This window comes from Gambusia affinis, linkage group LG23, assembly GCF_019740435.1.
Source record: "Gambusia affinis linkage group LG23, SWU_Gaff_1.0, whole genome shotgun sequence".
In the NCBI taxonomy this organism is placed as follows: Eukaryota; Metazoa; Chordata; class Actinopteri; order Cyprinodontiformes; family Poeciliidae; genus Gambusia; species Gambusia affinis.
Genome location: NC_057890.1, coordinates 17,879,806 through 17,894,218, shown reverse-complemented (window position 1 = coordinate 17,894,218; position 14,413 = coordinate 17,879,806). Strand labels below are relative to the sequence as shown.

The 14,413-nt window shown below is 38.9% G+C and overlaps 1 protein-coding gene across 18 annotated transcripts in view; it reads right to left on the bottom strand.

Moving 5' to 3' along the window:
* Positions 1 to 14,413, bottom strand: part of LOC122826410 (thyrotropin-releasing hormone-degrading ectoenzyme-like) — a 185,169-nt gene that overhangs the window by 68,235 nt on the left and 102,521 nt on the right. For all 18 annotated transcript variants that reach the window (XR_006369785.1, XR_006369786.1, XR_006369784.1 and 15 more), the window contains exons 9-13: positions 9,284 to 9,349; positions 8,722 to 8,900; positions 1,968 to 2,056; positions 290 to 423; positions 137 to 192 (exon numbers count right to left, since the gene is read on the bottom strand). Coding sequence is in view for 13 of the 18 variants with exons in the window: in XM_044108221.1 (XP_043964156.1) it covers positions 137 to 192; positions 290 to 423; positions 1,968 to 2,056; positions 8,722 to 8,900; positions 9,284 to 9,349 (524 nt within the window). In the remaining 5 variants the exon portion in view is untranslated. The remainder of the gene's footprint in view (positions 1 to 136; positions 193 to 289; positions 424 to 1,967; positions 2,057 to 8,721; positions 8,901 to 9,283; positions 9,350 to 14,413) is intronic.

The following is a 14,413-nucleotide window of genomic DNA, read 5'->3' as shown; positions in this document are numbered from 1 at the left end:
AAGTGTAGATCTCTTTGTAAAACTTGAAAAGTTTAGTTCAAAGGTGAGATAAAACTACAAAAAGTCTTTCAGCTACAAGATAGGTCGATAAAACTTCTCAAGACTGTGAAATACTGGTTGAGGTCACGTGACTCACCTGGCCAGGTTGAAGGCGTCGTCGATGAGACCCGCTCTGTTTCCAACAGAAATGATCTGGAAAGGAGAAACAGCAGCAGGAATTGAGTTGATTTGGTGATCAGAGCTGGAAATCATTCAGAAAAATCAATGCAGACAAACAGAGAAGGTTTACCTGAGGATTGTTGTGAAGTTGCTGAATGAGCAGTTTCCAGTTCTGGAGGTCATAGTTCACGCGGAAGTAGCCGGTCTGGTTGATGTTTCCCAGCAGCCAGGTGCTGTCATCCATCTGACCAATCCTGTGGCTTTCTGAGTTAAACAACAAAATGAAATCAGATCTGTAAACTAAAGCGTTAGAGGGATTATCAGGCAGTATGCTGATGACATCTTGATGTACATTTTAGATGATTATCAGCGTCTCCTTCAACCTTTTCAAACATGCAGTCATTTCCCAACGGTCCTTTGATGAACTTTCACCTCTGACCTGCTAACTAAATCCTGAACTCTTGTGTTTTTGGTAAATTCTCTGGGCTGAACTTGCAGGAACGTTGATTGGCGGATGTTTTGTCTTCCAGTTGTGAGTAATCTTCAGATACTTTGTCAGGGTTTGCACTGTAAAAACATAAAATTCTACCAAGTATTTTGGTGCCAACATTTTGTTAAACCTGAAATAAGACAAAACAAACTTAGAATTAACTCTTCGGCTTGTTTTAAGTCAACATCGCTGATGTTTTCCTGCCTTGGAATGTTTTAGCCTGAAAAATGGTTTTAATAAAGATGGTAAAATGGATAATGGTTTAGTTTATGCACTTAGAGGTTTTCTACTTTAGCTTAATCTTCATCCAACCTCTCCAGGAACTAGTCTGAGCCCAGCAGATGAAGCGGTTACATTTTGTAGGTTTGTGGATCAGCAGCATCACGGGACCACAGGAGGAAACCAGCACATCCTGCTGAAATGAGGTTTGAAGCTTCAGTAAAGCAGCTTGTAGGACGTTTCCCTCTTTGAGAAACAGCCAGGTGATAAAAACAGAACGCAGCTGTTGGCCCACTTCTTCTTCTTGGATTTAAACCAACTCCTCGCTCTCCTTGCATCAGATTCGTGCCAGAGTGGCGACGTGGAGATTAACCTCGTCAGGCTTTAATAACACCACCGGCACGAGCTTCTCGTTCACAAAGTAAAACAAGTGTTTTATTAGTGGGGAACGGAGCCAGCAGGCGCCGAAATCCAACACCAAGCAGTTCAGGATCAATTCTCAAAACATTATTCTGTTCAAAAACCGGAATAAAATGAGCTTTATTCACTAAAACAGAACCCCCGGAGGGTTTTGTTCTGCAGAAACAATTATGAAAGAGAAAAACAAAATCACAAAATGGGGTTTATTCTCAAAGCTTTTTGTTTGTCAAAGCAAAGAGGGGACCTACGACGGAGATTAATCCGAGCGAACAAACGATTGATCAAATCTCTGAGTCAGAAAGCTGACCTGTTAACAAAAGAGTAATCCTTTCAAAAGAACAGCAGAAGCAGCGCCGTTTTAAAAACATGAAAGGATAAAAAGCAATCAGGATTTTTCTTTTTTGAATAAAAACAGATACCAAATCACAGGAACCTTAACGATGTTTATTCCCTCCGCCTACAAACCTGAGAACAGTGCAACTCGCTGCACCTGCGAACCTTTAAAGCCCCGGCGGAGGCAGCTCACACGTACAGAGCTGAGCAGATAATTAATTTGAGAAGCAGAGCCGGTTTGATCCGCTAACAGATCCTCCCAAGGAAACAGCTCATTATCTCCCGGCAACAACAGGTGGAAATAAAGTTTCAGAGACGTTCAGCGGCGTCTCCGGCGGCGCCGTACCTGTCCTGTTGTTGATCCAGATGAGGCTCTCCAGGCAGACAGAGGACGCGTTTCCCACGGCGACGGTCAATGGGACCTGCCACTGTAAACTGCAGAGGGGGAGAAGGATGTTAGCGACGGTCAGCGGGATTGGATCTGGTTTTATTGCCCCTGTTAAGAGAGAGAGGGTCATCGGTCAGCTGGAAATGAGGCGAGCGACAGCCACAGCGGCGGAGCGGAGGCAGCAGATATCAGTCAGGAGAAACCGACTGGAGGCCGGCGTCTCTGTCAGGGAAAAGCTAGCTTTCCATTTTCACACCTTTAGGAAGTTAAATAAATTTTAAGGTGATCCATTATACGTCTCTGAGCAGGTTAGGGTAGATGCAATGGTGATACAAAACATGTTCATCACATTTTATACTCAAAATCATTTTGTTTACACTCACGCATGAAAATAGCTGCAAAATGATGTGCAATTATACAACCGTGCATCTTTGAAAAGCAGAAGTGGAGCCTTCTGCACAACCAATGAAAAAGCAGGAAGAGGTTACTGGATGGTAAGTCAGCAACAAAACACTTGTCTTTTCCAGCAGCCATTGTACAGCACATAGAGATTCTTCAGTCAGAGGCTTCTTCAGATTTGCAGTAACACAGACTGCTACAGGAAATCTGCCAACAGTCATCCCCATCAACGATAACGCTGAAGAATCTGAGTTAATCTGAGTCTTCTTAACATTCCTCCATAAAGACTTCTGGACCGGAATGACTAATAATTACATTATTAGGTTAATCAGATGAAAAACTGGTACATTGTTTTTATTTAATTAAAGTAAAAAGTGTTTTAAAAATAAAAAATAATGCATTTTCTTTATTTCATATTACAATCACACACTGATTTATTTTTGTTCATTGGAAAAAGCATGAATCTAGTGAAGTCGCAGCGCTACAAAATATGAAAACATTTTGTGTTGTTAAAAAGCACAAACTGAACAGATTCACTCATGCTAAGTGTTTTGTGGAGGTGAATTAGACTGCTGGAACGTGAAGAAAATAATCTTTTATCTAATGTTGGATCCAGAGAGATGAAAACAAAGGAACATTATGAGGATTTTTGCCTCAATGCCTCTCACACGGTGCGGTGGCCATTATACTGAAGGCTGTTTATGAAAATAGGAGACGCTGAATGTTTTGTTTCTTGAAAGAGTTACAGACGTGAGTTGGAGCTTGAATGAGTTTTATGATGGATTTGTTTTGTTTTAAAAACAGAAACTTTTTAAATTAAGAATAGAATCAGGTTGTCACTGTCAGTTAGCAGAGCTAGCTTTAGTGCAGAAGAACTAGCTGCTGAATTTGTCAGTGAAAAACTTAAAGAAAAATTTTAGTTTCTAAATGGTTGAAAATGTGATTTTAGTGGTTAATTTTTTCACTAAAACATCGAGCTCTAAATCAATACGTTTCTTAATTTTCTTGTTTGTTTTTTTAAATCTAAAACTGTTACTGAACTTAGCTTAACAACATAACAATTAGCCTCCCAAGCTAACTTTAGCTTTTATTTATTTTATGCCAGCAGCTAGCTAAACAGTTTCACCTAATTAATTAATCTGTGACAAGTTTGAGTTAGTTTTGAATTATTTTAACCATTAGTTCACCTAATTCTGCTACTGAATTTGTAGATTTGTACTGCAGTATTTTGTCCTCAAATCATGTTTCTTTAGTTTGATGAACTAAAACCTCACACAGGTTTTCGTTATAAAACTTTTAATTCTGGAGGTTCAGCTAAGGAATTAGCCTCAACATCTGATGAGCATGATGCTACTAATAGTGAATTTAAAACACTAAATACAGCTTTATGTTTCAATAGGCAGAAGCTAACGTTCACATCGTCCATTATTTCTGCTGCTGTGTGTCCAGCCAATCAGCAGCAAGGAACATAAATGCTGCTTCTGGATTGGCTGTGTTGCAGATATTTTAGCTTCCCAAGCTGCATTGTTTACCAAAATTAAACTGATGAAGTATTTGGAGTTCTGCTCCACTAATACTTCATCTTCACAACATGAATTGTTTTCATCCTTTTACGTTCAGTGACATTTTGGTGTTTGTGGGGTTTGTTGTGCATCTGCAGACCAGATGTGTGAGAAAAGTCATCAAACTGTCGTTTCTCTGTCTTTCACTCTGAGCAGTGACTGTATGTGAGTCATAATGGAACCAATAGAAAAGCGCTTAACAGTAGATTCTTCTTAGTTCCACTAAAACCCAGATTTTAATTAAACTCATTTTGATCAAACTCATTTAGATTTTAATTAGACTGGATGTTAATTAGAGGTTGAATACAATCAGCTTGACTCGCTCACATCAGTGAAACACAGATGTGTGTTTATGGTCCAGAGTGAGTTCACTGTGAGCGTTATTGTACCAAAAAACGTTTCTATAACAGCCGCTTGTCGCTGCAGGCAGCAGAGGATCGATCCGAGGGCCAAGCAACCAAATATTTAATCCTAGATTTAAATCAGAGCGACTGACAAGAAGAGGACTCAATCACACGCAGTCAGCAGCACGGACAGCAGAATGTGCTTATTAATATTGATGCGCGCATTCATCCTTAGAGTATATAGTTTATTCATCAAAGCCAGAAACCAACTGGATGTATAAGAAGAAAAGCAGCAGGAAACCATCAATGCATATTTTTACAGTCAAAACTCTTCAGATGGCAGAAACCCCTGTTGCTCCTCATCCTCTGCTAAAACACACATCGACCTCAGTTATATGTTAGAAAACTAAAATCAAAGATTAAAAGATAAACTTCAGCAAAAAAGTTGATTTTTTTCCAGTGTTTGGGAGTTTAATGTGAGGGAGGAGCTTTACAGAGAAACTTTGACTGTTCTCATGACAAGTTCCATGAGAACGGCAACCATTTAGCTCCGCCTTTGAGGCACAGCTCCTCCCCCTTTCAGCTCCTCCAGACTAGCCAGCAGCAATTAGCAAACATCTGATGGAACTGCTGAGCTCGTTACAGGAGCTGCTGCTCAGAGGAACGCTGGTTAAAACGTTTTTAAAGGGTTAATAGAGCAGCCATGTTGGGATGACTTCCTGAAGGCGGAGCTTCAGACAGAGCGGGAATTTTTAAAGAGATAGAGACCCAATTTCAAGGCATAGATTACAAAGTTATATGTTATTTTTATATATATATATATCTACTAGTTTGTGTTATAAAACTCATAATGGCGCCTCTTTAAACTCGTCTCAGACTGCAGACACATCAGCTGACAGGTAACAGAATGAGTGTCTGTGTTGATTTTAGGAGTTTTAATGCTAAACAGGACAGTTATGAATAACTCCCCACTCAATTTATGTTTATAATGTGTATTTATGAACAGCTGAGCCGTTTTAAACTGAAAGGTGTCTCTATGGAAACGTCCCAGAGGGAAACAGGAGCAAAAATGGAAATGCTGAATGAAATGTAAACAGGCTGGAAGTCTTTTAACTGTTTGTGAATCTTTTTTTTTAACAGCCAAGGTGAGCGGAAGCGGACGGCGACAGGGCGTGTTGGTACCGGCTGTGTTGGTACCGGCTGTGTTGGTACCGGCTGTGTTGGTACCGGCTGTGTTGGTACCGGCTGTGGCAGAGTTTACACCTACAGATACGCTGCTGTGAAAAACTAATTTCTCAGCTACAGATTTATTCAGAAGGTAATTTTTTTTTAACAAACAAAAATAACCTGGTTGCAGTTTTCACACGATTTAATTTTTGAGATAAAGTCCAAAACAACTCGACTCCATGTGCAAAAGTAAGTGACCCCTAAAGCCGGTAACCGGGTGTCCGTCCACCGGCACAGACCAACGTCAACATGCCTTTAACGTCACTGACAAAGACGTTTCTCTTTACTGAACAAGTTTAATTTAGCCACCGTGATGCATGAGGCAAAGACTTTTAGTTTGATTTATGTCCCTACTTTGACTAGACCTTTATTTGAGTCATTGTCCTGCTGGGTCACCAAAGTGTGTTTCAGCTAAAAGTCATGAACTGATGGTCAGAGGTTTTCCTTCAGGATTTCACCTAAGTAATCACATAAAGACGTTCACAAAATCAGCCTTTTATCACCTGAAGAACTTTTTCAGGATTAATGTTCCAGCAAAATCTAGAGAAACTCATCCATGTTTATCTTTAGTCACACTGATTACTGCTACAGCGTTTTCACAGGTCTGCCTAAAAAATCAATCAGACAATACACTTTAAAATACTGATGTTAGGTTATAAGTCGTTGACTAGATTAAAGATCTGATGATGTTGTATCCTTTGTAAAAAAAGAAAAACATCAGAAAGCTTTTGAATGTCCGCCATCCCCTCTCTCAATGTAAAAATATTTTGATCTTGGATCTTCAGGAGTTTTCTGTGTTTTAAACCAAAACCAGTCTCAGTTTTTACATCCAGTTCCTTTAGGAAGCAGAAAGATATGAGTGAAAGTGAAAACATATTTAGCCATCTCATGTTTAGTAACTGATGAAATGTAAGAAAATTCACATCTCCTGTAGCATGAGACTGCAGATGTGAAACCTTTAGCAACAATGCTAGTTGATCATTTTCCCCTTTCACTGTTGGAACTGGATGAACTTTCCTAGAATTATTTGAACTAAATTTCCACTTTGCTTCATGTTTCCAGCCGTCTTTCTTCTGCAGCAACTTTCAAAGCTGCTTTGATGAATGAACTTCATGAAAAATACACACAGCAAATAAACAGCATATGGCCTGATTCTTTACGCAGAGATGGGACTTTGACTGGGACTATAATCATCGCCAACAAACGTCCAAAGAATAAAGCCTTGTGTGATTTAAAGCCAGGAGAAGAAGGAGAAGCTCATTAAACTCCACAGATAACAGCCTGTTTAACAGTTTCTAAAGCCTTGGACACATCCAACAAAACACAGAAAGCTGCTCTCCCTCTTCCTCTGCAGCCATAATGTTCTTAGCAGAAACAGTTTCAGTATTTATTGGACTATAAACCTGAGAGCTGCAAATAAAGGCTTCATTTAACCTCCAAAATAAAAGAGACGCAACAAAACATCAACAGTTGAATCTGATATCAGCCTGGATTTAGCAGAACGCAGAAAAAGAGGGAAACATTGAATTAATGTAGGTACGATGCTAATTAGCACCAATAGGCACTTAGTTATATTTATAAAACTAGAATATTTTATTCAACAATAATTGCCATTTTCATCACCACATTGTTTCAGATGCAGCTTTTGTCATTTCACCATAACAAAAATCAAAATTTTTAATTTCTACAATTATTTCTACAACTGTATCTAAATTATACATATAGTATAACTGTCTAATTATTTGCCATGACAGTCGAAGTAGTCGTGGCACTACTATTGAAGAAAACATCCACTCTATTCGTCATTTCCATTCTCAGACTACAGCCAATCAGGAGCAAGGAAAATAAAAGCCACTTCTGGATTGGCTGCTTTGCAAACACCAGCCAATAGCATGTCAAGTAGGGCTGCCCCAAGGTATTTCAGCTTCTGAAATGGTACTTTCTTTTAAATATTTGAAATAATTCTCCAACTAATTTGAAGAAAAATCTGCAAATAGGCAGGGATCCACTATAACACTAATACTAGCATTATTCATTTCCATTCCTCAGTTGCCTAGAGTCACTAAAAAGCATCAAACTCAAAATTAAACTTAAGATTGAGTATATATATGTATATATTTATTGCACAAACTACAGCAGGGTTAAGATTATTTACTGGGTTTATTAGCCAAACTGGTCCTCTGGTCAATTGTGCTTCCATAAACTAGGTGTAGTTCACACTCTGACCACTAGATGGTATCAAAACCCCTCTAATAGCATCCTTAGAATAAGAAGAATTGGCATCAACCAGCGTTTGTGAGATTCATTCACCACCTTGGCTGTATTCACAACCCAACAGGCGTCACTCATCCTTAAGAGGTTTAATAAACGTTTCTGAACGCAGCTCAAAATGTTGCTGTTTGTTTACCAAAGGGCAGGTGAACACTCTGGGATCACCAAGCGAGTTTCAGAGACTCAAAGAGAGAAAAATCAGCAAAACCTAAAACAGACGGCTTCAATTCAACAGCCAACCGAGACACAAAGGGCTCAGATGAAAAGACGACAGAGGAAAAGGAAACTTCCAGCGAGAAGCCGAGTGGGACGGAGCGACTGCAAACTGCCTTACGGGAAGAAAAAAGGAAAGAAGAAGGAGGAGGAGTGAACAACAGGTAAGGAGGACTGCTGAAGTATTAATGGAGGAGAAAGTGGGTCGATAAAATGCAGAAGAGAATAAACTCCAAAGATTGTCAAGGATGTGAATAAAACATCATGGGAATAAAATATGAATGATGCATAAATGATGGAAACGTAGTAAAGGACGTGAGGAAAAGTGGGCAAAAGGGGAAATGCTGCATGATTACAAATTAACAAATTTAGTGCTGAATGCGTCACACAATTTTAAGATCATCCTAAAACAGAGCAGATGAGTCATGAATTTACGTCACTGACACTTTCCTGCATGTTCCACTCGGAAAAATGAAGCTTTAACTGTTTTTAGAACAAATTATCGCAGGAAGATTTGATAATTATTTGTTAATGTTTCATGTTTAAAAAATTGTAGAAACCTTGAAATCACTGTGACCTGGTGGAGCAAAGCCCCGTTTTACATTTTGTTTCAAAAAAATACATTTCAATGTACAAAACTCACCATCTTATGATTAAAACATCTACTAATCCATTTGTCTTGGACTTTGTTGCTACCTGAGGTTGTTTCTGACTTCCTCTCCGTACAGGAAGTGCTCCTGGGTAACAGTGATGTAATGGGTTCGGAGCTGCTCTGATTGGTTCTTGCTGATGGTGACGACAGGGTATCCCATTTGTAGAGTCCATCTGTCCATCATCTCTCCGATGTCGATGTCCCGCCCCTCTGAGCGCATGGCCTTCAGACAGAAACAAACGCAGCAAGCTGGTGAAGAGGTCTGACTGGAGGAAGACGAGTGACCTTCAGGTAAATTAACGTCTAACTGGCTGCCTGTTCAGCAAAGATTTCCAGTATATAAAAAAACAAATCGATGGAGATCATATTAAAAACTCCTTGTTGAGAAAACAACTCACTCTGGTTACCAAGGCAACAAACTTTCTCCATCTCATCACGTCAGTCTCAGTGAGCATCTCCCCGGCCTTCGTTAGAATTACTCAATAATTACCAACTTCAGTGAGTCGGCCTTCCCTCCATTCCTGCTGAGGCCAATGTGGCCCAAAGCCTGAGGTCCAAATAAAGAAAATAAAAATGGCCGGCTTAAAACCAGACTAACAGACGTACCTGAGTTAGTTTACTCCAAAGGTTGTCTCTGGCTGCGTTGCTGTACATGTGACTCAGGAGATAATCCTGAAACAAAGTGAAAGAAAGACAGAGAGACGAATGACAACAAGCTCTCCAAGAGTCTCAGACCACTTTAAATGTGAAGTTTCACACATTTAACTATTGTTACAACGAACTTACTGGACTCTCACCGAGACCAGAACCACTCAGAGGTTTCAGAGATGCTCACAAGTCTCTCGATTACATAAGGGCCAAGTCAAAAATAATTCTCCAGTCAAGACTTTCAGGGATACGACAAAATCTAGAGTTCAAGACAAATCTAGTTTGGGATTAGAGGTCAAGATTCAAGTTTCAAGTCCAAGATAACAATCAAGGTTTTGTTACATAAGTTCAAGACAAGTCTAAGGTCTGGGAGGATATTGAGAATAAATAATTCAGTGTTTTCCTCTATTTCTTGTGCTATTTGCATGTTCATACACACATACATGCCTTCACATCGATCACATCGATCAGATCGATCACGTCGATCACATCGATCAGATCGATCACATCGATCACATGTAGCTTAGCCAGAGGCTAACACACTGAGGGAATTACAAACTGATGCCGTTTTGCTTTGTTAGCCCATAAGGACAACACTAACAAACGGAGCAGCTGTATTTCAGTCTGAATTAATAGTTGTGTTTTCATCACAACTCAGTGACTCTTCAGCCTCTCACATCGAGACGCTAAATGGATAAAGGATGATTCTGCACAGGGCCAATTCTTTAATCCTGAAGGAATTAACATTTAACTGTTAATCTTTTATTCATTAGCAGTAATTATCCTTATTTTTTATATCCAGAACTTTTATATGTAAATTACCATATTTCTTATTTTATCCCATTTTTTCAATTGTCCTTTATTCTAATACCATATTTACACATTAGAAAAACTTTTTTTGTTTTGAATTTTTTAATAATCTGTTCTACCAGGCAACACCTTTGATATTTTCAACCTCTGAAAATTTAATATTTAAAGTTAATTTATAAATTTTACAGGAAATATTTAGAAAAAGAGCTAATTTAAGCCTTTAAATAAATTTGTTTCACCTTAATACACTAAAACTACAACTAATTATTTTTATTTATATCTATCCTGATAAAACACACAGGAATCATGTTTAAATTTTCTCATTTTTTGTTGTTTACATCACAAAACCCTGTAAATAAATAAATCTAAATAAAGATCTGATTAGTGCTGCAGATGATTCAAACATCAACACTTTTCAAGGTAACAAGAGATTTTAACCAACAGTTCTGCAGAGACCAGTAGCAGCTGCAAATGTACGTTAAATTTTACGTTCCTCAACACAACAGAGTTGAACCAGATTAAACAGCTGATCTTTTAAGTTTAATTGATGAGTCCTATGAACTAAAGCAGATTAATTTTCTTATTCCAGGCAGAAGAAGTAAATTAGGAAGCTTCCTAATTTACTTCTTCCTCATCTGTGTTTTTCCCCAGATGATGAAAGTTGGCTCTTCCTCGGCTGTCGCTGCTGCTGCTGCTGTATTCCAGGACATCTTCATGCAGCTGACGCCTCCCAAACGCGTCTCTGCTGTGAAGCTGTGAGCGAGTTAAAGTCACAAGCAGCAGAGCTCATTTATTATGACTTCACTGTTAGAGGAAATCTGCTTTGTTCACCGTCTGCAGGCTCTTCCAATGAGCTGCAGAGAGAAACAAAGAGCTGCCAGGTTTAATAATCTCCCACTCACTGCTTGGATTTGTACAACACAACCAAAACAAGGAGCGTCTCATTTCTGCCGCATCCAGATGAACTGTGAACAAAGCAGTTAGTGAATGAAATCTCCTGCTTCTTCAATCATGAGCTGCTGAACAGAACATGCAGCGATTACAGCACCCTCTACTGGCCAGAGGAAGGTAAACTTAGGGTAAATCCAAGCGCCAGGTTTTTCCACAACTGTCCTGTTGGGGGCAGCAGAGCGTCTATTCCCAATTTTACATTGGTGAATGTTGTTGTCGCCTAGCAACCACGACAGCGCTAAGCTACTAGCAAGCTAGCAATAACGGAGTTTAAAATCTCACAGATTATTTTCTGTCATTCATTTAATCATTTTTAGTAAAAATATTAGCATTAGCCTAGCAACACAACCGCCTTCGAAGGAAGCGGTCCATGAATTTGGACACATCAAAGATCCTCAGAAGAGCAAGATGCACGACTCCTCAAGACTTTTCAGTCAAATAGCAACAAACTGGTGGGACAAACTATTGATTGGTGTCAAAAAAACAACTTCAATAAAGCTGTAAAATAAAAGCTGGGTTCCAATAATGAAACGTTTTCCTTTAATTTCTATAAAAATAAAAAAATTAAAAAAAACTACACGGCAAAACTGTGACACATTATGGAATATTACATTTTGTTTACTAAAATCCTCTATGCCGTCTGTGAAATCACAGAGCTCTAATTTTAGCTAATTAAAATAAATACTGACAATATGAACTTAAACTGTTATCACAATATTTTGTGTTACTGTTACAATAACAGTAAAAGTGAGAATAAAAACAGTTTATTATATTTTAGGTAACTGTATCGCTGTACAGCCCCACAAACACAAATACAGTTTTTGAAAAACTTTCTCAGAATCCTGACAACAAGGTTTGATTTTAACAAACTGTTATTCATCATCGCATGGATCCGTTACCTTCGCTACCCGATCTCCGGTTGTCAGAAGACGATGAATGGATGGGAAACACACACAACTCTCCTGCGGTTGTGTTATTTGAAAGAAAGTGTAAATGGTAACAGGCATCTGTGAGTGGATTCCTATATTTCTGGCGTACAGTGAAAAGCTTTTAGATAGAAAACATGTCAGAACAGAAGAGTTTAATTTTTAATCTGGGTGACTGGGCGCCTGGCGGTGCCGAGGAGTTTTAAGAGCTTCTGGCTGATGAACAAGCGGCTCGCAGCCGGGAGGTTTGTGCTTCTCGCTCGTTCTCACGGCAGAGGATTGTGAAAGCTTAGCGAAGTGAGAGGTTTGGATGAGTCCATGATCCCACAGACAGACAGGCAGGAAGTGGCAGGAGATACGGCAGAACCGGGACCGGGACCGGTTCTGAGCTGCTCGGGGTTCGATAAGCGGACCAGAACCCGGATGAGGCGGTGACTGAGTGTTTGACTCCGACACCTTCACTGACAGGAGCAGATGTAGAGAAGGCAGCGGCGGTCCAACACAAACAGATTTAAAGGAAAACAAGCAGCCGGTGATAAATATGGGCTGCAGGAATCTCATTAGGAGAATCTGTCTGCAGCGAATGTGAGAATAAAGGTGGCAGATTCATGGAGGAGCAGTTGCAGCTTCACAGTCTGTTAATGAGGTCTTGTTTTCCTTTTCCAAGGATCTCTGTCAACACGGCAAACACTTCAGCTGCCACTTTCCTCCCGTCTTCATGTTTCTCCGTCTCCTCAGAGGATCGACGGGTTGATTCGCTCACATCCCAACATCACCTGATCAATGGCGCTCACAGAGGATGAAATATCGATGCTACCAATTAAAGCTCTGAACATAAATCATATGTAAAGGTTAGGAAATTATTGAAGAAAGGAATGTATGTCAGGATAGAAGAAGTTTGCATGTTTTCCTCCTTTGTAACATTTTATTTACTGTTTTTTGGCCATTTTTGTTTCTTTTAAATAGATTTGATGAAGTTTTGCATATTTTTTGGGTGATTTTTAAAAATCTTCTCAACCATTTTGCACCATGTGCTAATTTGCACACTTCCGCTAAAAGCAGAGCTAAAGTGTTTTAAAACATTGAAAACAATTACCCAAAATGAAATCTAACAATCTAATTTACTCGGCTGTTTTAGAAACTTTCAGTTGAATCAGTTTTGGTTGTCGACTGTTTCCATTCATGCTCTTATTTTGAAGACAGCAGCTTCATTTCCTGTCTCTTTTTTCTCCTTTATTTATCCTTTATTTCAAAGGAGAAACATACAGAATACAATAAAACACAAACAGTAGAAAAGATCTCAGGATGTTAAAGAAAATGTATGGAAATTAAATTGGTGCTTTAAGGTTGTAGTCTTTGAATGGCAGATAGATGAAGACTGAATTGAAGTTAGCATTTTAGCAGTAGCGTCTGCTAGAGGCTAATGCTAACAGTGCTAATGCTGTAGCACTAGTGGTTATAATGGTAATGCATTAGATTTAACTGTTTAGCACATTTTACTATAAAACGTTGGTGCAACACAGTGAAGTAAAGATCTTATTTTTCCAGCCTCCATTTTTCAACCATCAGTGAAACAATTCAGTAAAAAGTGGATCAAACCTTTTTAAATCTTTTCTTCTGGTAAATTGTATTTATTATTCACCCTGGTTTTGATAATCTGAAGTATTTATAAAATATTTTTGTTCAGTCCATAAACTGGTTTTAATTCATTCAATGATCTGAATCTAAAGGTTGTTTTCTGGTTCTCTGGCACAAACTAAGCCACGCTGTAAACAGCCTCTGTTGTTTGTTTTTATTGTTTTTATTTAATTTCATCTCCTTTTCTAGACGCAGAAGCTTCATGTCTGGGAATCAGCAGCGTTTAAATCTAACCTGCTTTCCTGAAAGTTCTGGGTCACCTAAATTTCTGCTGCAGCATTTATTCTGTGTGAAGATGAACAAAGCATTTTCTTGTTTATTTAGAGCAAATAAAAATAAGCAACAGTCTTCAGGGTGCATTAAATAATATTTTACTGAACTTCTCTGTGATCTGAATCCAGTTTTACGGATTAAAAAAACGATTTCTGGCTGTATAAAGTAAACGTGCCGGCTGGCCTCCATTTGTCCATAATGAAGTGAACTGAAGCACAAATGAAACTCCTGGGTCTCCAATCATGGCTGAGCATCCTTTAGTTATTTATCTGTTGGAAAATCAAACTTCTCTAAAAGTTATTTCTGTCACTAAACTCCTCCCAGCTTCATCTTTGATCCATTTTTCAGCCAGCGGCTGATTCTGTCTTTGAACTCGGTAAAGAAAATAAAAACATCATTCCAGGAATATGATCTTTTACTGAGGATTTACTTATTAATGTGTGACTGCAGCAGAATCAGCAGCTTATTTTCAGAGCCTTTCATGTTTTTT